Source organism: Leptonychotes weddellii, chromosome 5 (assembly GCF_054177405.1).
Source record: "Leptonychotes weddellii isolate Sample4059 chromosome 5, ASM5417740v2, whole genome shotgun sequence".
Lineage (NCBI taxonomy): Eukaryota > Metazoa > Chordata > Mammalia > Carnivora > Phocidae > Leptonychotes > Leptonychotes weddellii.
Window position 1 is genome coordinate 146,754,370 of NC_138373.1, and position 25,273 is coordinate 146,779,642.

General features: G+C 52.1%; 1 protein-coding gene across 2 annotated transcripts in view; it reads right to left on the reverse strand.

Moving 5' to 3' along the window:
- Positions 1-1,362: 1,362 nt before the first annotated feature.
- The window catches only part of SYN3 (synapsin III), a 445,565-nt gene continuing 421,654 nt past the window's right edge, over positions 1,363-25,273 (reverse strand). For both annotated transcript variants that reach the window (XM_081822362.1, XM_081822363.1), the window contains exons 9-14: positions 20,937-21,011; positions 16,040-16,142; positions 11,509-11,643; positions 10,565-10,652; positions 5,469-5,754; positions 1,363-2,003 (exon numbers count right to left, since the gene is read on the reverse strand). In XM_081822362.1, coding sequence (XP_081678488.1) covers positions 1,871-2,003; positions 5,469-5,754; positions 10,565-10,652; positions 11,509-11,643; positions 16,040-16,142; positions 20,937-21,011 — 820 coding nt within the window. In that variant the 3' untranslated portion in view covers positions 1,363-1,870. The remainder of the gene's footprint in view (positions 2,004-5,468; positions 5,755-10,564; positions 10,653-11,508; positions 11,644-16,039; positions 16,143-20,936; positions 21,012-25,273) is intronic.

Below are 25,273 nucleotides of genomic sequence, written 5' to 3' on the forward strand. Positions count from 1 at the left end.
GTAGCTGGAGTATGTGGGAGATGGAGCTTGGATGGGAGATGTTTTAGGACGGATTATAGGGAAGTGGGAACATTTCAGCCACACAGTTTATGAAGCCACTAGTTTTGCTCAGCAAAGGAGCGGGTCCCTGGCTGGAAAGCATCCACATCAGTACTGTTCTCGCAGCGTGGCCTTCCCTCCCCGCTCAGCGCAGGGCGGCTGGTCTGACTTCAATGTGCGCGCAGAATACTCGGGGAGACCGACCAACCTACAGGTCTGGGCCTTACGACCAGAAATCCGGACTCCTTTGGTCTGAAATGAAGCTAGCTGTGCCCACACTTTGAGAAACTTTGTCGGGCCTGTGACCACTCTGTTGTGTGTTTTGGGTTGCATTTTATTACCGAGAACCAAGTGAGATTGACTTTTTCCGATCCTAATCTCCCGTGCAGAAGGGATGATTGCCTTGAGTGTTTTCTGTGTTCCTGATCTCCCCAAACACATGGGCTTCGTGGTGTTACACCCTGTCCTAGGAGCTTTCTCTCCTCTACTTAGAACGGCTGCAAGGGGAGAGCGTGGTGGCTATGTTCTAACGTCCTGGGCTCGAAACGAGCCCAGGAGGCTGGTTCTGGCACCTACAATGTTTCTAGCACCGGGTGCGTGCTGACTCGGGGCAGCCCTGCACCCTGTCTGATCACGGGAGGCAGTCTGATGGAGGGAGCAGGCTTTGGAAAGGGAGTCGGGACATTTGCCAGCTCTGCAGGGAACTTGTTTCGTCTAATAAGTTGGGGTTAAGCAAGGTGAAAGCTCATTTCTTTACCGCAGGAAGCCTGAGGACCTTGGACATGTAATGTGCACTACCAACCTCAAAACAAGAAATAGAAACAGTGTTTCCTAAACATGTTTGACCATGGGAACCTTTTATAACTGAGTAACCTACCCGTGCCTTGCTGGCAACAGTCCGTGGCATGTCAGCCTCGAAGTCCCTGTCATGGCCCTTTCTCAGCCCGTGCCTCGGACTCTCTCTGGCTCCTCCTCTGTCCTGGAGGAGGGGACAGCCTTCCTGGTGGGAATTCAGAGTTCCTTGTGGGGTGACACCCCAGAATGGCTGGAGGAGCCCTAACCTGACTCCCTCTTTGGGAAGTTGAGGGCATCCTCCTCCTCTGGGAGCTAGTGATGATTCGTCAAAGAATCCGTGGTCTGCCCGTGGCTGTCCAATCCGGGCGTGAGCAGCACTTCAGGACGTCCCCTCCGTTTCTGTTGTGTTCTGGAAGGCCCCACTTTTCACACAGGATCTAATTTCTTTCCACGGTTCTTAGGATCCCACCGGTGGCCACATGGGATGGGGCTTAGCCTGTCTGGCCTGGGGGGTGATCTCGAGCCTGGTTGGAGCTAGCATGGGTAGGTAGTAGGTGCCCCTGGCTGGGCTTTTCTCCTTCTGTTTGCAAAACACTGTCGAAAGATTATTGCCTCCAATGTTGTTGAGGTCCCAGTGCCCGCACCTGATGGAGGGGAGGCTCGGGGCCTTCACCCGAAGGCAAGCAAAACACTAACAAGAAATGTGAAAACTAGCCACACACAGACATTTCACTTGGTTATCTGAGGCAGGGGAGCAAGCATCTGGGTGGGCAGGGAGATGTGATGCCTTTAGGGCCTGAACTGAGGAACCCGGAGGCTGTCAAAGGCCCACCACTGAGTTGGATGAGCTGGAATGTCATGGTGAAGGGAGGGGGAGCACGTATAGATAGATACTCAGTTCCTGGGTCAAAGGCATTTAGAGAGTATATTCTCAGGCCCTCCATTCTGTTCCCATCGGGAACCAAGGCTGAGAAGGAAGATGAGGCAGGAGAAGGGAGAGTGGAATGGAGCACCCCCTGCTCCAGCCCGGGCCAGGTTAGTCGGAAAACAGGCTGGCAAAGGACTTCCTCAGGTTGCGGATGGTTTCGGCCTTGGCCTCATCTTCACTTGGGGTCCCGCGCTGGGAGGTGTCGGAGGTGCTGAGGCTGTTCGTCAGGGACTGGGATTTGCTGAAACAGAAAGGCAAGGGGGGTTGGGGGCGACAGGGCCCGAGACACAGTCGAGAGGGCTTGCCTGGAAGCCGGCAGGGCGAACCCAGTCATCACGAGGATGTGATGACCGGAAACCAGGCATCCCAATGCTTACGTGATGCGAAATGCATCACACACAGTCTTTCACCTGCACGGTGGTTATCGGTGTCCTCCATTTTTAGGTGCAGAAATTGGGGCTCACACCAAGTAACAGGGGAGTGCCCACCAGGCCGGGCTGCTCAGAGGGCAGGCGTTACCGGCCGGCAACTGGCCCAGTCTCCCGCCTCCAGGTCACCTGTGAAGTCTGTATCAGCCTCGGGCTGTGGCACCTCCTCCTGCCCTTCCTGGCACTAGTCTGGGAGTCAGGAGGCCCGCGTTCCGGACCCCGCTCTGCTGTCGCCCCCTCTGGCCTCAGCAAGTGCATCACGGCTTAGGGCCTCCTTCACCTCACCGGTAAAAGGGCGGGCCGGTCCAGCTCACCCCTGGGCCTCTTCTCTCCCACTTGGGGCTTCAATCCCCACCTTTTCCCTGAAGCCTTTACTACCGATTCCGACCCGCCTTGGGATCCTCAGGGCGCCCACTGTTTGAGCCGGCCTAGCGCTAGGTGACGGGGCCGTGGAGATGAATCCCCTTGCTCTCAGGGGGCTCACACTCTGGTGGAGGTGACAGACACAGGAAGAGATGCTGTCAAAAGGCCACAAGTGTAAGAAAGCCCCACACAGTCTTGTCATCACCATAAAACCCAAATCCTCTCCCAAACGGGGACCATCTTGTACCCCTTGCTTATTCCGCACGGGCCTTATCCAGGACTAGGTGCAGATTGGGGATCTGATAAACACCTGCTGACTTGAACTGAACCACATAATACTTCAAAGCAGTAAATCAGGAGATTTAAGTGTTTCTAGCTGGATTACTATAGGGTCAGTACTTACTATCCAAAATTCCAAAGCCCTCTCCTGACCTGGGATGAGCTGGGCTGCACCTCTTCACATGGGAGAGGTTGTCTCTGAGACACCTATAAATTGCCAGTAGCATTCTAAGCGCTAACTGTGCATAAACTCATTTTAATCCTCATAAGAAGCCTGTGGGGTAAGTCCTCCTGTCCCCACTTCGCATGTGAGGAAGTAGAAGCACAGAGAGGTTGAGTCATGTTTCTGAGGTCATCCAGCTTTTAAGTGGGAGAGCTGGGATTTGAAACCAGGTGGTCTGACTCTGGAGTCTGGGCTCTCACCCACGGCACCATATTGCCCGGAGGACCTCTTGCTAATACCTGTCAAATTCACAGTGCCTTTCCCCTTGGATCCAACAACACCCTTGCTGGCATCTTCTCTACAGCTGATCCTGCACACGTGAGAAAGAGTGTGTGTGCAAGGTTATTCACGGCCGCCTTCTCTGCATGAGCAAACCACATTTCTGTTTGTGGCAGATGAGTTAGATTATAGTACAGCTATACAGTGGAATACAATACAGCTGAATAAGTGAAATAAGTCAGAGAAAGACAATCATCACATGGTTTCGCTTATTTGTGGAACCTAAGGAAGAGCATGGAGGACACTAGGAGAAGGAAGGGGAAAATGAAGGGGGGAGATCGGAGGGGGAGACGAACCATGAGAGACTATGGACACTGAGAAACAAACTGAGGGTGTTAGAGGGGAGGGGGGTGGGCGGATGGGTTAGCCCGGTGATGGGTATTAAAGAGGGCACGTTCTGCATGGAGCACTGGGTGTTATACGCAAACAATGAATCATGGAACACCACATCAAAAACTAATGATGTAATGTATGATGACTAACATAATAAAATTTTAAAAAGGAATATAATACAGCTGTGAAAAGGAGAAAATTTCAGTGAACTGATGGAGGAACTTCAGGATTTATCGTTAAATGTAAAAAGCAAGGAGAATGGGGTGGATAGTAAGTACTACCATTTGTAAAAAGTGGGGGGAGGGAACCAACATATATTTTTGTATTTGTGCAAGGAAACACTGGAGGACCGCACAAGGAACTAACAAGAGTGGTCACCTCTGGGGAGCAGGGGGGAAGGAAGGCACTGGATAGGAATGAGGCAGGAGGAAGGTTTTTTACTGTGTATCTTTGGTATTGTTAATATCTTTTAGATATTAGAGGAGGAGATATCAGAGGAGCCATGTGAATGGATCACCATTCAAACACATTATGGTTAGCCCGATCCAGGGACTGGATGCCTTGTGCTCAATCCTAGCTCTTCCGCTCACCAACAGTGGGAACTCTGGCAAGTTATTCATCTCCTCCTCATTTGTAAAATGCAGATAATAATAGTTACTAACTCCTAAGCTTGTGAGAATTGAAGAAAACCCCCAACTAGGTGAAGTGCTTGGCACATGGTAAGTGGACACAGGATGCTGGGAGTGAGACTATGCTTATCGATATTAGTGCTTGGCATTGCAGGAAGGGAGGGGCTTTCCCAAGAAAACACATCTGGGACCTCTCTGACCTCAAACCGAGAGATGGGCTTGAGAGGAAAGGGGACGAGTGTGTGTATCGTGATGGGTCGTTTACAAACATGGCATGACGGCCACAGTTCCTCCCGTGCCTGGGGTCTAGCCTTTCGCAATGTGGCTTTGCAGGTCCTCCTACCAAGGGTCTCTTTGGCCATGTGAGTTGCTTTGACCAAAAGCATGTGGTGGGATGAAATGACCTTGTGTGCCTTCAAAGCTGGGCCTCAAGAGGCCTTGAAGCTTCTACCTGTGCTCTTTGGGGATAGAATTCTACCATGTGAGGAGGCGGGGCCCAGCCTGAAGGAGGTTGTGGCCCATGAGAGAGAGAGGCCTAGCTGACAGCAGATGTGTGTGTAAGGCTCTCTTGGACCATCCAGCCCCAGTGAAGATGCCAGATGACTGCAGCCATATCACGATCCCAGAAGAGTAGGGCTGTTAGATTTAGTAATAAAAATACAGGCTACCCAGTTAAATCTGAATTTCAGATGAAAAATAAATACTTTTTTAGTGTAAGTATAGCCCATGCAATATTTGAGGATATACTTATACTCAAAATTATTCATCACATGTCTGAAATGCAAATCCAACCGGCCATCCTGTATCTTATCTGGCAACTCTACAGGAGAGACCAGCCGAAGAATCTCCCAGGTGAGTCAAACTCAGCATAAATTGCTGAATCAAAAAATTTTGAACAAAAAAAATGGCTGTTTTCTTAAGCTACTGTTTCGGGGAGGTTTCTTATGCAGCAAGAGATAACTGGTGTGTGTGTATCTGGAGGATGGTGGTGGGATCTACCCTATACTCTTGACCTCCTGAGCCCTGCCAGTCATCCAAGTTCCATCCTCTAGGCCTCCTACCCATTTAAAATCTGGGTGAGGCCCTTTGTCTCCGAGTCCCTGTCCCGAGTCAGCCCAGCTCTGCCCCAGCCCAACTCCACCCTTGACCCTGCCCAACCCCAGAGCACTTACTTGAGATGAGGGTGGGGCGGTGCTGGCTTCTTGGACTCTTCCCCCTGTTGGGAGGCGCTCCGGCCTTGAACGGGGGGCCGGGGCTGGGAGGTGAGGGGGCCGCCTGGCTTGGAGGCCTGGTTTGGAGAACTGCCACTGGATGCCCGGGACAGCTGCGGAGAGCCTGGTGATCTCTGCGGAGATCCAGATGGGGGGCTCAGGGGCTGCTGGCCCTGGGGGGAGAGCCTCTGCTGGGACGGGCTTCCAGATCGCGCCGGCTGCTGGGTCGGAGTTTGGCGAGGGCCCCCTAGAGGGGGAAAAGTGATGACGTTCAAGTTTTTCTTAAGATAAACATGGCTGTGCACAAATATTGCTTCAAGGATGTTCATTACAGTGTTTTTTTTAACAGTGAAAAGCTGAAAACAGTATAAATGCCCAATTGCGGAACTGATCAGGAACATTAAGATACATCCATATAATGGAATATGCTGTGGCCATCATATATGATATGGGCAGAATCACAGTAAATGACAGAATATTGTTGACAATATGTGCTAAATATATACTGCTGAACAAAAAGGCAGCTTACAAAATAGCACGTACAGGTTTATTCCATTTTAGCACATACGTATGTAGCTATGTAAAACATAAAGACTGGAAAGTTGTCCCCTCAAACCAGCGTGTCTCTAATTTTAATGTGCACACGAATCACTGGGGGATCTTGTCAAAATAAAGATTCTGATACAGGAGGTACGGGAGGGAGAGTGTGGTGAACCGAACTGTGTCCCACCCCCCCCATTCATATTTAGAAGTCCTCACCCTCAAGGTGACTGCATTTGGAGATAGGGCCCTAAAGGAACTCATTATTGTTAAATGATGTCATGAGGGTGAGGCCCTAATCCAATAGGACTGGAGTCCTTAGGAGAGAGAGAGAGAGAGACCCCAGGGGCCACACAGGGGAAAGGCCACATGAAGACACAGTGAGAAGGTGATGTCCACAAGCCATGGGGAGAAATTTCAGTCCTGTTGGCACCTTGACCTTGGACTTCCAGCCTCCAGGACAGAGAGAGGATAAATGTCTTTTGTCGAAGCTACTCCATCTCTGGTATTTTGTTATGGCGGCCCACACAGACTCCTACCGGGGGGATCTGGGGTTCTGCATCTCTAACAAGCTCCCAGGTGATCCTTCTGCTCTCCGCGCTTTGAGTAACGAGCCATGGCTCATGATTACTAAAGTGGTGGGGTTAATTCTCTTCCTTTGGCTCACTGATGTTTTCCACACCGAAGATGTATTCCTTTCGAAACAATGGATTATCCCTTACTTTTCAATAGCTTTTTACACTTTTCTAAGAACTTTCAAAGGCATATATGTCATTTGATCTAGAGAGGGGCTGGTAGGGAAGATGCCATCCTTCTCATCACGGAGAGGTGCACACTGAGCCTCCCCAAGTTCTCCCAACTAGAAGGCGTAGCCGCAGGAAGCTCACGGGGTCTTAGCTTCTCCCTCTCACTGCACAGAGCATGTGGGCCTTCACCAACAAGCAAAGGGGCATCATAAACTTGGGGACATTTTAGCCGCCCAGAAATGACTGAGTGGAACTCCAAGGCCCCAGGCAAGCAAGGTGCTCTCTCCTCATCCTCGAAGCCCGAGTGTCGGGGCTGCTGACTGAATTGCATTTTGCCCAAACAGATGGGGGCCTGCAGCACAGTTGTCCTCGCCTGGCTTTGTTGAGATCACTTCAGACAGGTGAGGAGACTGGGAGTTCAAAGGGGCTGGGGCCCGTCTCTGGGGCCCTTTCCTAACGCGGCTTCCGCTCATCTGCCCTCCCCAGGTCTTACTGAGCCCACTACACCCCCAGCCTAGGGCTGGGCAGCCTGGCATCGCGCTGCGGGTTAGGCATGATCCCCACAAATGTCCCCATTTTTCCAAAGAAGCTGAGTCCCAGATATACTGCGACTTGCTCGAGCTGTCACTTTTAATAAGGGGGAGAGCCAACATTCAAACCTACATCTCTTTGACTCAAAAGCTCTGTTTCGTTTTCTCTTTTTTCCTTAAAAAACAAACAAACAAAAAACAAACCCCCGAAACTATGCCATGCAGGGCTGCCCTGAGTCCTCACATCTTTGTGCAAATGAAGAAAAGGTGCTCTCCTCCCGGGGTGGCCGCCCTGAGCCAGGTGCAAGAGGAGCTGGGCCGAGGCTTCAGCTGACCTTTGCCCTCCGACGTCATCCCAGCCGGGACCTTTGCAGAGGGCACGACCTGCATGTCTGGCGGCACCAGGAGCCCCAGGTCTTAACTCCAGTCTCGCGTTAACTTGCTCTGCGGCCACAAGTGAGTAAGTCACTTTTCTCGGGGTTTCTGGACTCTTGTCTGTAAAATGAGGCCCTCGGAGCAGACCCTCCACATCCCTCCCAGTGTGGACGTTCTTGGGAGCCCGGGCAGCACTTCCGACACTGGACTGAATAGCAGCCAAGATTTAGCAAGTGATTGCACATGGCCTTGATTTGCTGTGCACCGCCCTCGTCGCTGTCTGTCCTGGTGGTTCAGAGGGCCCAGTGATCTCCAACCCAAACGCCGAAATAAATGAAGCAGGCAAGTGTCCAAAAAATCATGGCAGCCCAAGCAGACTGCTACTTTAAATTAAAAAAAAATTTTTCCCTTGAGATAAAAACATAGTTCGGAGAACTCTTTCTCTGAAGAGGTGCAAGCTAAAGGAAGTAAGGATGGACACTACATTGCTGTGAAGGTGACAATAGGGAAGGGCAGGGCCTGAGGCAAATGGCGGAGTCCTGCTGTCCTAGGGAGCCGCTGGGACTGTCAGAGGACACTTGCTGAGGAGGAACCCGAGCCCCTGGCTTCCAGAGCTTCTGCTCTATCCAGAGAACTTGAAATCGAGGTATTTGTGCCAAAGCTCCTGATTTCTAAATGCTGGCTTCCTCTTGTGTGTCTTAAACCCACTTCCGGTCAAAGAAAACCTCTGTTCTCTACTTTTATCTCAAGTCTTCCCGTCTCCTCCCCTACCCCGGGGCCAATAATATCTTGGAAAAATCTGGATCCTCATTCATTCATTTATTTATTAACAATTTGTCGAATCCCTTAGACACCTGGGCTTCCTCAAGAGACACTCATTTCTTTCAGTGTCTTGGCAAAGCAATTTAGTATTTTTAATTTCAGCACATACAAAAACCCATTAACTTATATATAGAAAGTATTTGCCTAAGCACCAGGATTGGTGCTAAAAAATTATGAGGTTCGTTAAAAGAAAACTTCACTTTTTATGGTGAGTTCAAACAAACAAGTTAGTAATGTGATCCTGTTATTTTGGGAACTCAATGAAAGCATTGTTTTTTAATTAGCCTTGTTATTTTTAATCTGAATGTTAATTCGATGAGCATTTGCTTTAATTATCTTAATTGGTTTTAAATTAATTGTTTTTCAACTCACTAAAAAGTGTGTTTAGCCCCGTGTCCCTTAAAATAATATCTCTTTATCAAGCATGTCTGTACTCTGGGCCGGAGAGGAAACCAGAATACAGTAGCTCTCTGTTTTAAAAAGTGCTCGGTTCAAATGTGTTTTAAAAAAGTAAGTCCTGGGGCAGAGCGGGAAAGGAGAGGGCAGGGCAGGGCAGAGGCACAGCCAGGAGCCCGGCAGGGGGATGAATAAATCATTTTTGAACATTTATAATGATAGAACTACCTCTAGGCAGGAGGGTAGTGGGGCTGCTTTATTTCTAAGGACGGTTAACGGTAATGATCATAAAGAACAACATGGATATTTTAATTGTTAATAAGACACATGTTATTGTGTGTAAGTTTTTAACAGTGGAAGTTATATAGATAGTTATTCCTAGTAAACTGAGCTAGCACCTCCTGGGCGATACCCCCGCGCCAGGCACCTTGCTGCCCAAGGACAGCTCCCCATAACTACCCAGGGCAGCGGTTATATCCCTGGGGAGACCAAGCCTCGGAGAAACGACGAGACCTGCCTGAGACTTAAGAGTACTGAGATGAGGAGGAGGATTCAAAAACACGTCTAACTGCCTCACGAAGAATCCCGACGTCCAGGCACACAGTTATGGAAGTTATGCAATCTCCCTTTTCTTGAATACTTTCTGCTTTTCTGAGAAGAGACGCAGACACAAGAAAGATGGACTGGGCCCTTTATCCGAGACCCGTGGAAGACGATGCCATTTAATGCCCAAGGCCGGATTGTCCCAAGAAACCATGAATATGTCACTTCAATCAAAGCAACTGGAAAGGCCACAACGTGAGTCAAGCTTTTCCTTTCTGACAGGTTCTAAGGAGATTCTTAAGAAGATTGTCATGAAACCAGCCGGTGGGGCCTCTTGATGCAGAGCTGCTCGGAAGCTCCAAGCTGGTGCTAGAGCAGGGGGCGCATCTGGAAGGTTCTGGCTGCGAGCGAGCTGAGCGAGGCGGCGGCATGCGGTGTCCCCCGCCAGGCCTGTGCGGGACAACACAGAGGCGGCGACATTCCGTGAGAAAGTTAGTTATTGCCATGGCTCCCTCCTGTCATCACGAGTTTATCCGTTCTCCCCTAAGTGCCAGCATTTACACAGCAATGCTGGAATATTTTTTGAGGGAGAATTTCCATCGATGAAGTCTTATCAATGTTCCGTGTTTCTTTCTCTCTCTGTCTGGCTGCTTGGCTCATAAATCCATAATTAGGCACCACTAGTGGCTAAGAAACAAGACACTTTCTCAAAGATCTGAAAAGCCACACGTATAAACCTGCATTTTCTACTTGTGCCATGGCCACCTCTGGAAAAAGGACATACTGATGCTTTCACTGGGGAGTGCTTGGGAGACAAAGAAGAAAAATAAAGGCGGGGGGGTAGATGAGAAAGTCCCTTGCCCGGTGCCTGGCACGGCGGAGGTGCTCAGCAGTCACCTGTCTCCCCGTCCTTCCTGCCTGAGTTGAAGGGGGTGACAGACATCACAGTCTCATCCATCCGGCCCACAGAGCGAATGCACGTATTCTGTGGACACAGCACTGCGGCGGATTTTCCCAGAGTGCCTTCTGGAGAGCACCCATGGACCCCTCAGGGCATTTCAGCATCCTCCCTGTCTGATTTCCCTTGGTGACCTGTGGCTCTTACCTTGTGTGGGCGGCCGTGACTGTGGCTGTCCAAGCAGAGGCCCCAGCTGGGCCGGCCCCGGGGATTTCGCTGGTTTAGTGTGTGCAGCCTAGAGCAGGAGAGGAAAGAAGCCTGTCGTGATTGCCACAGCCCTCCGCTTCCTGCGTGGGAAGGCAGGACTTAGATCTTGTTATCACGGAGGTAAGACGTATTACCTAAGGCGCACAGTTAGTGGGAGTACACCGTCATGAGTTTTTACATGCGTATACATCCGTGTAGCCACCACCCGGATCAGGCCAGAGCATTCCAGGCGAGAAGGCTGCCCCACGCCCTTCCCAGCCAGCAACCCCCTCAAGTATAACCATCATTCCGACAGCTGTCATCATAGATTTGTTCTTGTGGGGGGCGGGGGGAGCAGGTTTTGAGACTTGCTTTTCCAGAAAGCTGAGTGCTAGCGAATTCTTTGGAGAACGATCTGGTAATCTGTGGTGAGCGCCGTGGAAGGGAGGAGCTATGTGGGAGCTTGTCGGGGTTGGGGGATGGAGAGACAGAAGACACGATAGTCCCTATTGACTGGTGCCCTGGGAACATGCAAAGGGCACGCGTGCATGCACACGGCCATACACACACACCCACACGCACCCGCTGCGCCCTGCTCGGGCCTAGGACGGAGGGCACAGAAGGGACAGCTGACTTCTTACATTAATAATCTCTGCCTGCAAGTGCAGTCGAGACAAGGTTTTTCTATCTATGATGGAAGGAGGAAGGTCTCAGAGCCTCCCAAACTCCCCTGTCCGGAGCAGGGGTGCAAGCTCGCATGCCCAGCCTCCAGCGACACCCCATTCCCTTCTCCCCAGGCTGGTTCCATTCTAGGACTATCTCCTTTGGATCCAGAGGCTCCCCAGTCCCAGACAGCCCAGCATTTCTCACGGGTACAAAGTCTCCTGTGCTCCCGAGAACCTTACCCAAGGCCTCAGGGGCGAGGGCACTGTGCCCCCTGGTATCAGGAGTTGGCTCATTTTGGAGACAACGAGGTCGGCCATCAGCTGTCTGTCCTCTTCCACGTGCTCTCCGATCAAGGGCATTGAGCTGTCCATCACCTGTGGGAGAGAAAGGAGGCCTGAGGGAACCCCTTGCCCGGTAGCCAGGCAGCCAGGCAACACGTCCTGGGAGGGCTGGCTCAGGGCTCAGGACAGAAGTGACCACTAGATGGTGATGTTCTCCCAGCAAACACCCAGCCCAGAGCCTCTCGCTGGGAATGACTCCCGCCGAGACACCCAGATCCCCGCAGTTCAGTTTAATCAACTCTCTGGATTTAGTTCAATTCAGCCTACGTTTGTTGGGCTACAGAAATGTGACCAATAGCCAGGGAGCCTTTGCTGACCTTTTCTGCTCTTCTCTTTGGGGAGCCAGTCTCCGCCCCCTCCTTTCCCACCTTGGCTCCTGCCCAGGCATGGGGCCCACCTCCTGAACTTTGGCCCAAGGTCAAGGCTTTCCACAATGCCGGAAGCAGTGAAGGTGGGGGCTCAATTATGACCAAAAAATGACATGGGCTGGAGTTGACCCCGGGTTCGGAGAGAAGAGGGATGAGGAAAGGCCTGTTCTCAGGGGCTCTGGCAGAACATGTGCCTGGAGAGAAACATATTCCACAGGGAATGGCGTGCTTCTGAAGGAGGCAAAGTGCTTATATTGGGAGGGGTCCTGCGAGATCACATTTGCTCATCCCGCTCTTTTTGCAGATGGGGAAACTGAGGCCTAAAGATGGGAAGGGACTTGGCCAAAGTCGCGCGGGCCAACCATGCAGGTGATCTCCCCAGGCATGGGCAGCCGTGGAAGGACTGGAAGGGGAGTGAGGCCTAGGGAGGCACTCTCTCCCCTCCTCCACTGTGGGAGTCCGGGCCTGTTCATCCACCCGACGGCCGTCAAATGCACAGCCTTGTTTCCCCTTTTCCCAAGCTCTGGACTCACCAGGTTCTCTCTTCCGACCGGGTCCTTATCTATGCCCATTCCCTCCGCTCACTCTTCACTTAATTCCTTCTCATCCTTCCTGGAACACGAAGCTAAGCCCTTCTTCTCTGACCGAGCAACTTCTAACCAGCTGCTCATCTACACCCCTGCTGTCCTCACATTGGTTGTCCCATCAGAGAGCTTACCCACAGTGCTGACATCTCCTGTTTACCTGTGTCTCTCCAACCAGACCGTGAGTCCCTGAGGTCAGGGATGGGCCTGGAGTCCTGATCGACAGATATGCCCTCAGTAACTCCTACGATGGAGAAATGAAAGGTCCTTGCAATAAGTCCTGCTCATAATGATAAGGATACCAGTGTGTGCTGTGTTATTAAGCACTTATTATGTGCCAGGCACTGTTCCAAGCACTGGGTGTGGATGATCTCGTACAAATCTCAGAACAGCTCTTGGAGGCAGGTGCTATTACCATCTTCATCATAATGATGAGGAACCTCAGCGTCAAATAAGTAGTAAGTTCAAGGACACATTGCTAGCAAGCCACCGTCCTTCCATTACTCACCGAGCACTGAACGGCTCTCTGTGGTGAAAACCAGGAACGGGAACCTGGAATCCAAGCCTATGTTCTGCTATAGACTCGCTGTGTGATCTTGGGCAGGTCACGTTTCCTCTGTGGGCCCTTGTTTCCCTCAACCGTAAATTGAGGGGTCTGGGCAGCTGTGAAGACCCTTCCAGGTGGGGCTTTTAGGGGTCTATTTGTCTAAAGCACCCACTCTGGTTGGGAGGCTGAAAAGCAAACTCAAGGATGTGAATGTTGATTCTAGCACGGTCCTGAGAACTCTCCTCGAATTGAGCTCCTTATGGGTTGGGCCAGAGTCCTTGGCATTCCAGATCTCAGTGCCCGGCACACGGGCAGCCTCTTGGTCTATGTGGGCTGAACTGAGTTATGACTGTGGAGTCTGTCTGGATGGACACAGGCCTGTCCTTCCTCCCCCTGACCCTACCCATCATCTTCTCTTCTGGTTTCTGTTTCCTACACTCCCTGCTGTGGAAAACAGCCACCACAAGGAACCTGAGGTCAGAGCATTTTGGAATCCCCCATGGTGGACAAAGCCAAAGGAAGTAGACATTCTGGTCTCCCCCAAGGAAACATTTTTCCAGTGAGCAATATCATTCCCTGGACAGGCCATGGAGGACAAGGTCAAGGGTCCTTCCCCTGAGTATTCTACTGTGAGGATCTTCACAAAACATGTCATACAAATTTTATGTTCTCACCACAGAGGTGGCTGAGGAAAACAGTATTTTTGGATTTCTTCTGCCTTTTTTTTTTTCCTGAGTGGGGAAAAATACCTTTTATCTTCCTGGTAGCAAGCTCCCCATCTCCCTTGACCCTGCTGTAAACCCAAAAGCAAGGGAAACAACTCTGCAATGTTTCTGAGAGAAAAAACAATCTGAAAAGTCATCTTTTTTTTTTTTCCTGGAACATTTTGAGAAGTTGTTTTCTTGTTTTTTTAAAGTCCAAACCCACTAATTTTGCTTTTTTTTTTTTTTTTTTTTTAAATGTAAGAGGTCTTTCATTCATGACCCTCTGAATGTCTGGAGGCAGGGAGCCTGGGCCCACGAGTCCAGGCTTTTATTTCCTCAGAACAAATGTTGAGAAAACTCAAATAGGCAGGCGTTCTCGGGGCAGAGAGAGTGCAAGGGAGAAGGGGCTAAACTCACGGGAGGGAGGGGAAGGGGAGTCAAGGAGCCCTTCCTCCATGATCGCTGTCACCTCTCTGGATGGGAGCTCTAGGAGGAAGGGTCCCTGCCGCCATGGTCGCTGCTATATCCCCATCACCCGGCTGGGAGCCTGGTGCCCCGCGCAGGGGCTCGTTAGCCAAGGACGGATGACCGCGTGTGTGCCAAGCTGCGAGCTCGAGTCTGGTGGTCCCTGTGAGGAGATGCAGACGCAGGGGGGCCGGAGCGGTCTCAAGAGATGCAACGCCCCAGGCAGGAGGCCCTGGATTCCCCCCCCCCCCCCTCCTGGTCCAAAGCTCCCAGGGCATGCTCAGGAAGGCGGGAAACTCATGCCTCCAGGAGGCAGCCTGGCTCTGGCTCAGGAGCAAGTGTGCTCCTGACCCCTCCAATACCGCCTCGGAGAAGGGGTTCCTGGGTTGGGGGCGGTGCTTTCAGTTATGGTGGCAGCCAGTTTTCCAGAGCAGGATGGACCCTGCAAATACAGATGTAGCTCATCCTGGGAGTTTTCCGGCCTCTCTGCGGAGGGTAGAGGGACGGTGTCCATCCAAGGGTGGCCCCTCCCCGGGCAGGCTGCCAATGCCCTCCTGGTGTGGCTGGCAGCAAGCAACAGGGCTCCCCACCCCCCCCGGGGAGTCACCTGGCCCTGCCGCGCCGCGGGGCCCGGGGAGCGGCGAGGCACGCGGGCCTGGAGGACGAGCTGGCTCCTGGTCACCCAGCCATGTGCTTGCCATTAGCCGCCCGCAAGCCGGGGAGGGGGCGACTGCAGGGCTCTCTGTCACGTGTCTTGGCCTTGTGTCAGCACCGCCCGTCCGCTGTGGCTTGAGAAGGCCTCGGAAGGGGAGCCCTGCAAGGGGCTGTAGGGGGTGTGACCTCGGAGATGTGTATTTGGGGAGAGAAGGGAGAACTCTGAGGCCAGACGGGCATTTTCAGGGGAAAGCTATGTGTGTGGGCAGGGGAGAGGGGTTGGGGTGCAGAGGAGGACTGTGGGACCAGGAGGGACGGTGGTGGGGGGCAGTCCTGGAGGAGAGAGGGAGACGGTGGGATTGGGAGAAGCACAGAGGGGAGTTGTGGGGGGAGAGGGGGACTGTAGGAGCGGGAGAGGACAGAGTCCTGGAGGAGACAGGAGGACTGTGGGATCGGGGGAGCACTGACAGGAAGTCAGCGGGGGAAGAAGAGTGTGGGATTAGAGGTATGGCCTGGAGGACGGCAGGGGCCTGTGGGCCCGGGAGAGGCATGGGCTGCAGGAGGGTTGTGGAGAGACTCTCTTACAATTCTATTTCCCTCCATCTTTCCTTCCATTCACACCCCTGCAGTGCTGTGTTCCCTGGGTTCAGTGTCCTCCAAGACTTGTTTTTCATCCTCTTTCCCCACCACACCCCATGTCCGTCTCGGTCACAGCTCTGTCCCCAGAGCCACACCCATGCCTAGGCCTGGGGAGCCCCTAAGGACAAGTGTGTTGAACGGACAGAGGATGGAATCTCTGCGTGGTGACTAGGGACACGTGCCCTGTTTACACACGTGGACACAGAAAATTTCAGAGGCCCAATGGCACACAGTCTTGCTGACTCGTGGCCTGATGCACTCTCCCTGCCCTTAGGCCCAGGGGTCGTCAAACTTCATGTCCGGACCTCAGAGGCTCGAGATGCTGCCGAGGGAGGGGATGGGGAGCTGTGTGAGGCCGGTGGGTGAGAAGCTCTGGGAGCCTCATGTGCCCAGGCCCCGGGCTGGGACAGAGCCGAGCATGCTGGAGCCCACACGTGGGCCCTGTCCGTCCTGCACGCCCGCCCTCACCTCAATGATGTAATCTCTGCCATCCTTGCCGTGGACGGCCTTGACAGCGCAGACGTCCAGGCCGCCAAACATTTCTGAGCAGCTATCCACCCACAGCCTGTACCTGCACAGACCGATAGACAGACAGACAGTGAGCATCGGGGGAGGGAGCAGGTAGGGGGAACAGAGGGGGAGAGAGAGAGAGGTGGAGATAGATTGAGAGACACGGACAAACAGGCCGCAGGACAGATAGTGCCGTGCGCATGCATTCAGAGATGGAGAGAGGTGGTCAGAAATAACAAGAGACAGAGATGCAGCGAGAAAGACAGACAGACGGAGACAACAGAGAAGCAGTGGGAGAAACAGACGGGCATATGAAGGCAGAGACACAAATGGACAGAGAGAGAGACGGAGAAAGGAGAGGGACTAGAAAGGGAGCCAGGAAGCAATAGAGAGAGAGAGAGAGAGAGAGAGGAAGGATGAGGGGGAGAAGGAATGAGGGGTGGGAGAAGTCTCTGAGACCCCGCCCCCGGCCCCCCAGGACCCAGCTGGCTCTGTGGCAGTGGGGAGCTTGTCCCCATCCGGAGCCATCCTGGACACCCTGCCACTCCTGCGGTCCTTTTCCCTTGGGAAAGCTGCTTGAAGGGCTCAGAAATCCCTCCCAGGCCGCCCTTGGAGCCCCAGCGACCATGCTGACCATGCTAGATGAGAGCCTGAGGGAGACAAAGGGTGCATTCTGCCCCGAGCCTGGGGCAGGCAGGCGGGGGAGCCTGGCAGGCTGCTCTCCCAGCCCGGGCCTGGCCCTCTGGACCCAGTGCTTATGTTCCCTTTCCAGCCACTTGAGGGCTGCAAGGTCAGTTTGCTTTGCAGGGGAAAGATTTCAGCGCTGGACTCTGACCCTTGCAACAAGGAGATGGTTGTATCTGGAGAAGTCTTCCCGGGCCTGCACTTGGCTTCCCTTGTGGTGGCTGGATTTGGGAGTCACAGGGGACTTTGTGGCAATATTCCTGTTTCTCTCCTCACTCTCCAGGGTCACTCGGGGCACGCCTGCTCTGAGATCTATTTGTGTCTCTGAGCCATAAGGCCTGGAATGAGGAGAGATCATGGCCGGCATGCTCTTAGAACTAACTTTCTCATCTTAATGGCCAAGGCCCACTGAGGCCCAGAGAGGGAGAGTGGCTTGGCCAGATCACACAGCAGGGCAGTAATAGAGCCAGGATTACACAGATCTCCTGGTCCCTTGCTCAGTTTTTTCATTCAACTGTAGCAAGGAGCATGCGAGATCACAGAAGGAAAAGGAAGGATGACAACTCACACCTTTTCAGCTCCTGATAGGTACCAGGCCTTCTGTGGGGGTTGACCCTTCCTTCTCTAACCCCCACCACAACTCTGTCAGGAAGGCTGAACCCATATTTCTGATGAGGAGACTGAGGCTCAAAGACCTTAATCAGCCACAGTGCTGGCTTCCAAACCTAGATTCTGTCTGATTCCGCAGTCCAAGCAAGTCACGCTTCTTTTTTTTAAATTTATTTGCGAGAGAGAGAATGAGAGACAGAGAGCATGAGAGGGAGGAGGGTCAGAGGGAGAAGCAGACTCCCTGCCGAGCAGGGAGCCTGATGCGGGACTCGATCCTGGGACTCCAGGATCATGACCTGAGCCGAAGGCAGTCGCTCAACCAACTGAGCCACCCAGGAGCCCGCAAGCCACCCTTCTTGTCAGTTGGGACACACTGCAGCCTGTTCTCCCTCAGCACGGGAGACCAGTGACCTGGAGTCTTGCTATTCATTTCCTCAATAATTTTGGGGAAGCCTCTTCTTGAAGCCTCAGTTTCCTTACCTGAAAAATGGGAAGGCCTAGGTATGATTCTCATTGTGCCTCAGAATTACCAGGAGAGTCGAGCAAACATACACAGAGTCAACACTCAGATTTGGGGGCCCTGCCCTATGTCAGAATACTCTCTGTACTTTAAAGCTTCCCATGGGATTCTCATGTGCAGCCACAGTTGAGGACGACCTTCGGTCCTCAGAGCTCCAAGAGCCCCCTGGGCTCTCTGACCAGGGTCCCTGTATTTGGCCTCAGTGGCTGGCCGGTGAGGCCCCTTCAGTTTAGGAAGACCTGTGCTCTGAGACAACCCCTAAATCAGGTTTCTTCTCAATGGAAGGTGGAAGTCTGGACCAAGACCCAGAGAAAACTGGTTTCTAGAGGCTATTTTCCAATGATGAACTTCCAGAATACCTACTGGCTGCATCCCATGGGCCATAGCCCCCTCATCCCTTCCCAGGGTTAAGGAAGGGGCTTCATGGGTGGGGCAGTGTGGAAGAGACTGGAGAACATTGGTCCATGGTCCCCTCCAGCCGGGTGGGACTAGCACCAGCCAAGCCACATTGTCAGTTTTGCCGAGGAGGGATCAGGCTACCTGGCAAACAGGTAAGCCAGGTGGAAGGAGGAGCTGGGGCCCGTTTATGGGCCCCCAGAGATTCCCCCCGTGGAGGTGGCATTGGGAAGCTCTGTCCCAGGCTTTGCGAGCACTGCCCATGACTCTACAGAAGCGGAAGTGAATCCCAGGCCTAAGCGGACGCGTGCCTGAGGTAGGCCCTTGCAGGAATGGCCCACGTGACCTGGAACTGTGCAGAGCAGAGGATACGGTGGCCTGCTGGGGCCATCTCTGAGCAGCTCATGAGACTTCACAGAAGGCTGGGCTCCCATTCTGGAAAGGCCATGGAGAAAAGGACCACGATGTCCTGTGGATGCTCACTGGGGGAAGGAAATGACTGCCCGGACCAGATGATTCGGGTGGGCAAGGTCACGAGCACACCCCTCCCTGAGACGAGCTGGCACAGGCGGGCTCCCAGAGCGAGGGCCGCAGCTGACCCCTGGGGCTGACAGGAAGGAGAGGCAGCCCCTCCTTGTGGTGCCTGCTACTGGGGGAGCTACCGAGCCTCCGTCTCCTGATCAGCCTCTGGCTGATCACCTCCAATTAACAGCTGGAGCAGTTCACAAGGGTTATTTAACTTGCCCCTGGTAACCTAGCCTGGAAGGGACAGGACCACTTGCTTTCGCTCACCTCCTGCTTCTCTGAGCCCCCGAGCCATCAGTTCCAGGAAGGGAGACACCATGTCCGTCTTGTTTGCCACCGTTTCCCCAGGGCCTCGCTCAACACCTGGCTCCCAGCTCGTGCTCAACAGATGACCGACAAGGAAATGAAGGAATGCCTCCCAACTCCTACTCATTCTTTTTTTTTTTTTTTAAGATTTTATTTATTTATTTGAGAGAGAGAGAGAATGAGAGACAGAGAGCACGAGAGGGAAAAGGGTCAGAGGGAGAAGCAGACCTCCAGCTGAGCAGGGAGTGCGATGTGGGACTCGATCCCGGGACTCCAGGATCATGACCTGAGCCGAAGGCAGTTGCTTAACCAACTGAGCCTCCCAGGCGCCCAACTCCTACTCATTCTTTACAAGGGGACTGCAGCACCACCTCCTTCAGGAAGCCTTCCCTGACCTCACCCCTTGCTAGTCTCACTGGCTGCCCCTTCTCTGGGCTCCCTCTGCAAGCACTCACAGCTTACTGCCACCCCAGCATACCACACTCGGTGTCCGACGTTGACCGTGGAGCCCGGAGTGGACCTCTGTAGATTGATTTCCCCTCCTGTCCTTCCTGATGTTCCATGGCGTCAGAGCCCACCCCGTCTCCCTCTGTCGCTGCTGCCACAGTGCCTGGTCCCACCGCAATCTCCGGGGGTGGACAGGTGACATGGGCCCCGGCAATTGCATAGGAGCCGCTCCGAGGCCGTAGTGATCGGCTCACGGATGGTCATGTGACCCAAGGCAGGCCACTCCGCGAAGAAGGCTCACTTCCAGTCTTTGGTTGAGATGGTTGGGAAAGAATTTTGTCCTGCGGGCCTTGACACCGTCAGGAGGGAAACCTGGAGCCGCTATGCGCCCCCAGATGAGCGCGCTGGCCGGAAGGAAGCCACCGCAGAAGCAAGCTGAACTGAGGTGTGTGGGGATGAGCCCTAAACTTACCTAGAGCTGCACCTCTGGAGTTTTCATCGCCACAAGCCAACTGACCCCCTCTTGTCTCTGACCAATGAGATTTGTGTTCTGACGCCCCAATGGACACAGAGTCTCTGAAGGGAAGGGCTGGATCTTTTCATCTTGATTCCTTTGGTGCTTGGCACAACATGGCATGCAGTCGGCACTCAATGAATGTTCACCCAACAGATCTTTCTGACCCCAAAGCCCACACGCTATCCGCTCTCGTTGCTTGCCTGCACGCAGAGGTCACGGGGCCGCAGGAAAGAATGTGTGTGCCCTGCTGGCCCCGGGAGCAGGTGACTGGCCCTTCTTTAGGTGAGGAGAGCTCCCAGCAGTGCTTAAAGGAAGAAAGACCTGAGGGACCTTTAGCCAGAGTGCACATACCACATTCATGATTCAGTGGAAATAACCTCTTCCTCCCGACACTGAGCTGGAAAAAGAAGTTGGAGAGAGGAATGGACATTCCAGGAGCCCTGGTGCCCTAATATGGATGCTTTCGTGTACCTGTCAGAGCACAGAAGGGACTGGTGAGGACTCCCTGCTCTCTCTTCAGTAGTTGGGCAGGGCTGGAAAGACCCCCAGACTTGGAGTTAAGACATCAGGGATCTACTCTCAGCTCTGTCACTGATCAGCTCTGTGACCCTGGACAAGTCACTTTCCCTCTCTGAACTTGCTTCTGCCATCTGTAAAGTGGGATTATAATAACATCTACCCTGCAGGGGGTTGTGCAATAAAGAGTTGCCATGTCTGGGAAAGTGCTCTGTGGGTGGTGAGGCCCTGGCCGGAGGGTGAGGCGCCATTCCTTACAGGCCTCTTGTTGTATCCCTCCCCCACCTCCTGTCAGGGCTGCTGCTGCGCCCTATCACACCTCCTCTGTCTCTTACCTCTCTGTCATGGCCACCTGCTCCAGCATGGCAGAGCCTGTGTTGGCCTTCCAGTTTCCAGAGATGGAGGTTCTCCTGTATCAGAAAAATAACACCGAGGGCATTAGGACCCCTGTCACTGCTCCGCCCTTCCTTCTTTGCTTTGGCTGCTAGGAGGCTCCAATTCAAATAATTGGCTCACATTCTGGCATGTATTGTTAGGGACACATCTTGCCCCCAGCTTTATTGGCCTGTTTTTTATTTTCCTTTATGCTGATTGTCTTATTTACTTGTTGGATCTTATGTATTTTTTTCTAGGCTGCCTTGGAAATCCAAAGATTATTATTTTTTTCATTTTTTAAATTTAAATTTAATTAGCCAATGTATAGTACATCATTAATTTCAGAGGTAGAGTTCAGTGATTCATCAGCTGCATATAACACCCAGTGTTCATCACACCATGTGCCCTCCTTAATGCTTGTCAACCACTTACCCCATCCCTCTACCCACCTCCCCTCCAACAACCCTCAGTTTGTTTCCCATAGTAAAAAGTCTCTCATGGTTTTTCTCCCTCTCTGATTTCTTTCCATCCCATTTTCCCCTCCCTTTCCCTATGATCCTCTGCGTTGTTTCTTATATTCCACATATGAGTGAAACCATTTGATAATTCTTTCTCTGATTGACTTATTTTGCTCAGCATAATACCTTCCAGTTCCATCCATGTCGATGTAAATGTTAGGTATTCATCCTTTCTGATGGCTGAGTAGTATTCCATTGTGTATATATACACCACATCTTCTTTATCCATTCATCTGTCGATGGACATCTTGGCTCCTTCCACAATTTGGCTATTATGGACATGGTTGCTATGAACATGGGGGTGCAGGTGCCTCTAAAGATGAAATTTAAAACATGTCTACACCATCAGATGAAATCCCCCAAACCTTGGCCTCTTGTTTTTGAAAAGAAGAACTAGGGTAGTAGAGCTATTAGTGATTCTGGAATTTCTTGAGGGCTCCAAAATGTAGGAAAAATGATCCATGGAGAGAACTGATCACTTTTTCATGGTGAAGGGCAGGAAGGCCTCCTGGCCTCAATACCCTCTCTGTTTGCCTTTTCTGCTCCAGCAACACCAACCTCCCTTGCGATCCTCCAGTGCCATGGTTTTTTCCTAGGTAGAGGCTTCTAGATACATTCTTCCCTTTGCCTGATCCAGTCTTTGTCTCCATCTTTGCCTCCCTAAGGACTACTCATCCTTCATGTTTCATATGAGATGTGACTTCCCAACAGCCCACCTCCCCCAACAAGAGTAAATGCCCCTAAACCAATATTTAGTCATGCTAATCTCACCTGGAATGACCACTTTAGTGTCCAGTCTTCCTTGAGGGCCAGGGACATGTCTGACTCACCCCTGGCCCCCACAGTGTCCAGTGGGACCTGGCATGTAGTAGGTACCCAGTAACTAAGTCCTGGGTAAGGGACAGTGTATACTGTGGAAAAATCAAGACAAATTGATCTCCGGTGGCCTATCTGGACTCAGCGAAGACTGAATGAGTATAAGCAAAGTGGTGGAGGTAAAGCTTTGTGTTTTATGGCCGAGGGAAGGCATGTGGTTGAGATGAAAGGGGAATGTGGGAGGAGGAATTGCTAGACAAATGTATCCTTCTAGAACAGAAAAGAAGATGCATTTGATGACAAGAGATGCCGAGAATTGCTGATGGACAACAGGGGCTAGAATTGCCAAGGGGTACAGTGACATCGGTAAGCGCTATGTCCGTTCAGTTCAGCCCAACTCGATTCAATTCAATTCGGCAAACACTCCACTGGGCCACTCTATGTCCTGGGTACTAGGCTTGTCTCAGTGACCCCATCCTAAGGCTGCTTACTACCAGGAAGGGTGGACCAGTTTAAAACCACAGTAGAGGCATGGTAAGGTTAGCAGCATACCCGAGTGGTGAAGAGCTCGGGGAAAGCAGAGGAGAAACCAGAGTCACTCAATGTGACCCCAGAAGGTAACCACTGAATGTGCCTTGGAGGGTGGGAGGGTTGGTATAGTGGAATCTGCATGGTGGCAAGAGAAGGGAAGAACTGACTTGAGTCAGACAGATGCAAGGCTGAATCTTGGTTCTAGCATTTTCTGGCTGTATAACCATGGACACCATCTCGGAGTCTTTATTTTCTCCATTGGTAAAATGGGAATGATCTCCATCCTTATATATTGTGTGGACTAAAGGAAATATTCCCATAAATGTCTTAGTCCAATGGGCACTGCCATTATTTGTCAGTCAGTAGAGACAAGAAAAGAAGGCATCGCAATGCCAGAAGCAGCAGGAACACAAGCCAGATTGCTCTCCTGCCAAGAAAATAACAATGGTGAGAGTTGCTGTTCGATGGGTGCTATCTCTGTCTGAGACATGGGTCAGAGAACCTAATGAGAGAGATATTACCATTATTACCATTCCCACTGAGTGGCACAAGCCATCAACCCATATCTGAGGAACTCCATGCTCTTAACCACGACTCTCCATGGCAGAGCCCGTCACAGGCTGGGGGAAAAGACTCACTTGGCCGAAATGTGATGCAACTGCTTGAATGTAGGATAGAATGTAGACTGTGCCAGAAGAGTCGACCTATATTGCAAATGTATGATGTCGACCTCCTTGCTGAAGACGGTGGGGTGGGTGGTAAGGTGCAGACCCACATAAGTTTGGACGAGAGTGGAGGCTGTCTGGCTAACTATAAGGGGAGCTGTACCTGAGCACTGCACTGCAGTGGGTAAAGCTCTTTCCCACGGGGCTCCACGTTCATGGTTCTGCAGTTGGACTGGGACTGAACACATAAGTAAATGGATGGCGGCTGGTAGGAGCTAGGATTTTCCCTGTTGGAGTGGGAAGTTATAAATAAGCAATCTGGGAAAGCAGAAGTGAATCACGTGGTACTAGAGGAAAGTCGGAGACGTCAATATGAGCCCTCTTTAGCTCCAGATAGAGCTGGATATATATAGAAATAATTACAGATATGTGTGCGTGCATGGGTTAAGGTACACCCATGTATTTCCTAGCTCCGTCTGCTGAGAAGCCCGAGTAACAATGACACCCCAGTAGCAACAAGCACAGAGGTCTGAGTGCAGGGCAGGAAGTGGGACAGAAAGGAGGTTGAATGGTCGGGGGGTGGGGTGGGGGTGCCGAGAGGATGCTCTACATTGAGGTCTGACACGAACCCGCTCCCTCGGACAGGGGCCAAGGCAGGGTCCAGGAAAAGTCATAAATAATGACAAACTGGAGCTGCCAGGGCACAAAGGCTCAGGATAAAGAATGCGGCAATGAGCTAATCTTCAAGAAGAGAAACTAGGACAAGGTGTCGTCAATGTCAAGTGGAAACGCCAACAATGAGGAGAGGAGGGAAATGATATCATGACGGATGGTGGAGACCTCAGTAATGCACTGGAGTGCTGCACTGGAATGTTCCCCAACTCATAGGGGGCAGGGAAGAGCCGATCTTATCACCCTGAGGGCATCTGAGATTAGAGACAGGTCTGGCCTGGCTCATGGGTAGCAGAGAGTAATTGGCAAGACAGGGCGGAAGTCTTCCTTGAGAACTGGCTCTATCCCTTTCCTGGGAATCTTTCCTTAGAGGTCAAGTCTAAGGAAAGTCTGCCTTTCAACTTGAAAGAAGAGGTCTGCCTCTTCGCCAGCTCCCCAGGCAATGGCAGAGTGGAGTAGTTGTAGTGAAGACTGTGGGGCCCTCAAAGCCTAAAAGGACCATCTGGCCCTTTATGGAAAAAGTCTGCTGAGCCCTAGTCTAGGCAATGCAGGTAGAGCAGAAGCAACCCGAGATAATGCACAAATGGATGTGTCTGGCTGTGGTCAATAAAACTTTATTTACAGAAACAGGGGGCAGCTGGATTTAGCCTGTGGGTGGTGGTTTGCTGACCCTGACCTAGAGCACAAGCTCCACTGTGCAAAAGCATGCAGAGAGATTTCCAACTGTCCCGAGCCCGCCATGGCAGCCCTCGGATGGAGAGCCGTGCACACGGCCAGGGCTCCAGGAAAGCTTGGCAACTGGGCACTGGTTAGCTCTCTGGGGTCTTGTCATTTCAAGGGGAACCAACAACAACATTCCAAAGTGAGACACAGAGAGGCCTTGGAGCAGATAAGCCCTCCCACCTTTTCAAGAAGTCCCATTCTCACGACCACAGCCGCTCGAGTGTGAGTCATCCTTTGCCAGAACCACCCCTGGGCTGAATGTATGTGTTGGATTTTCTGGCATTCATTCTTCTTCCCTTTGTCACAGCACCTCTATTCCCACTGGGGGCTGACCCCACCCATATTGCATATCATCTTGGTGGGACTCTCCAT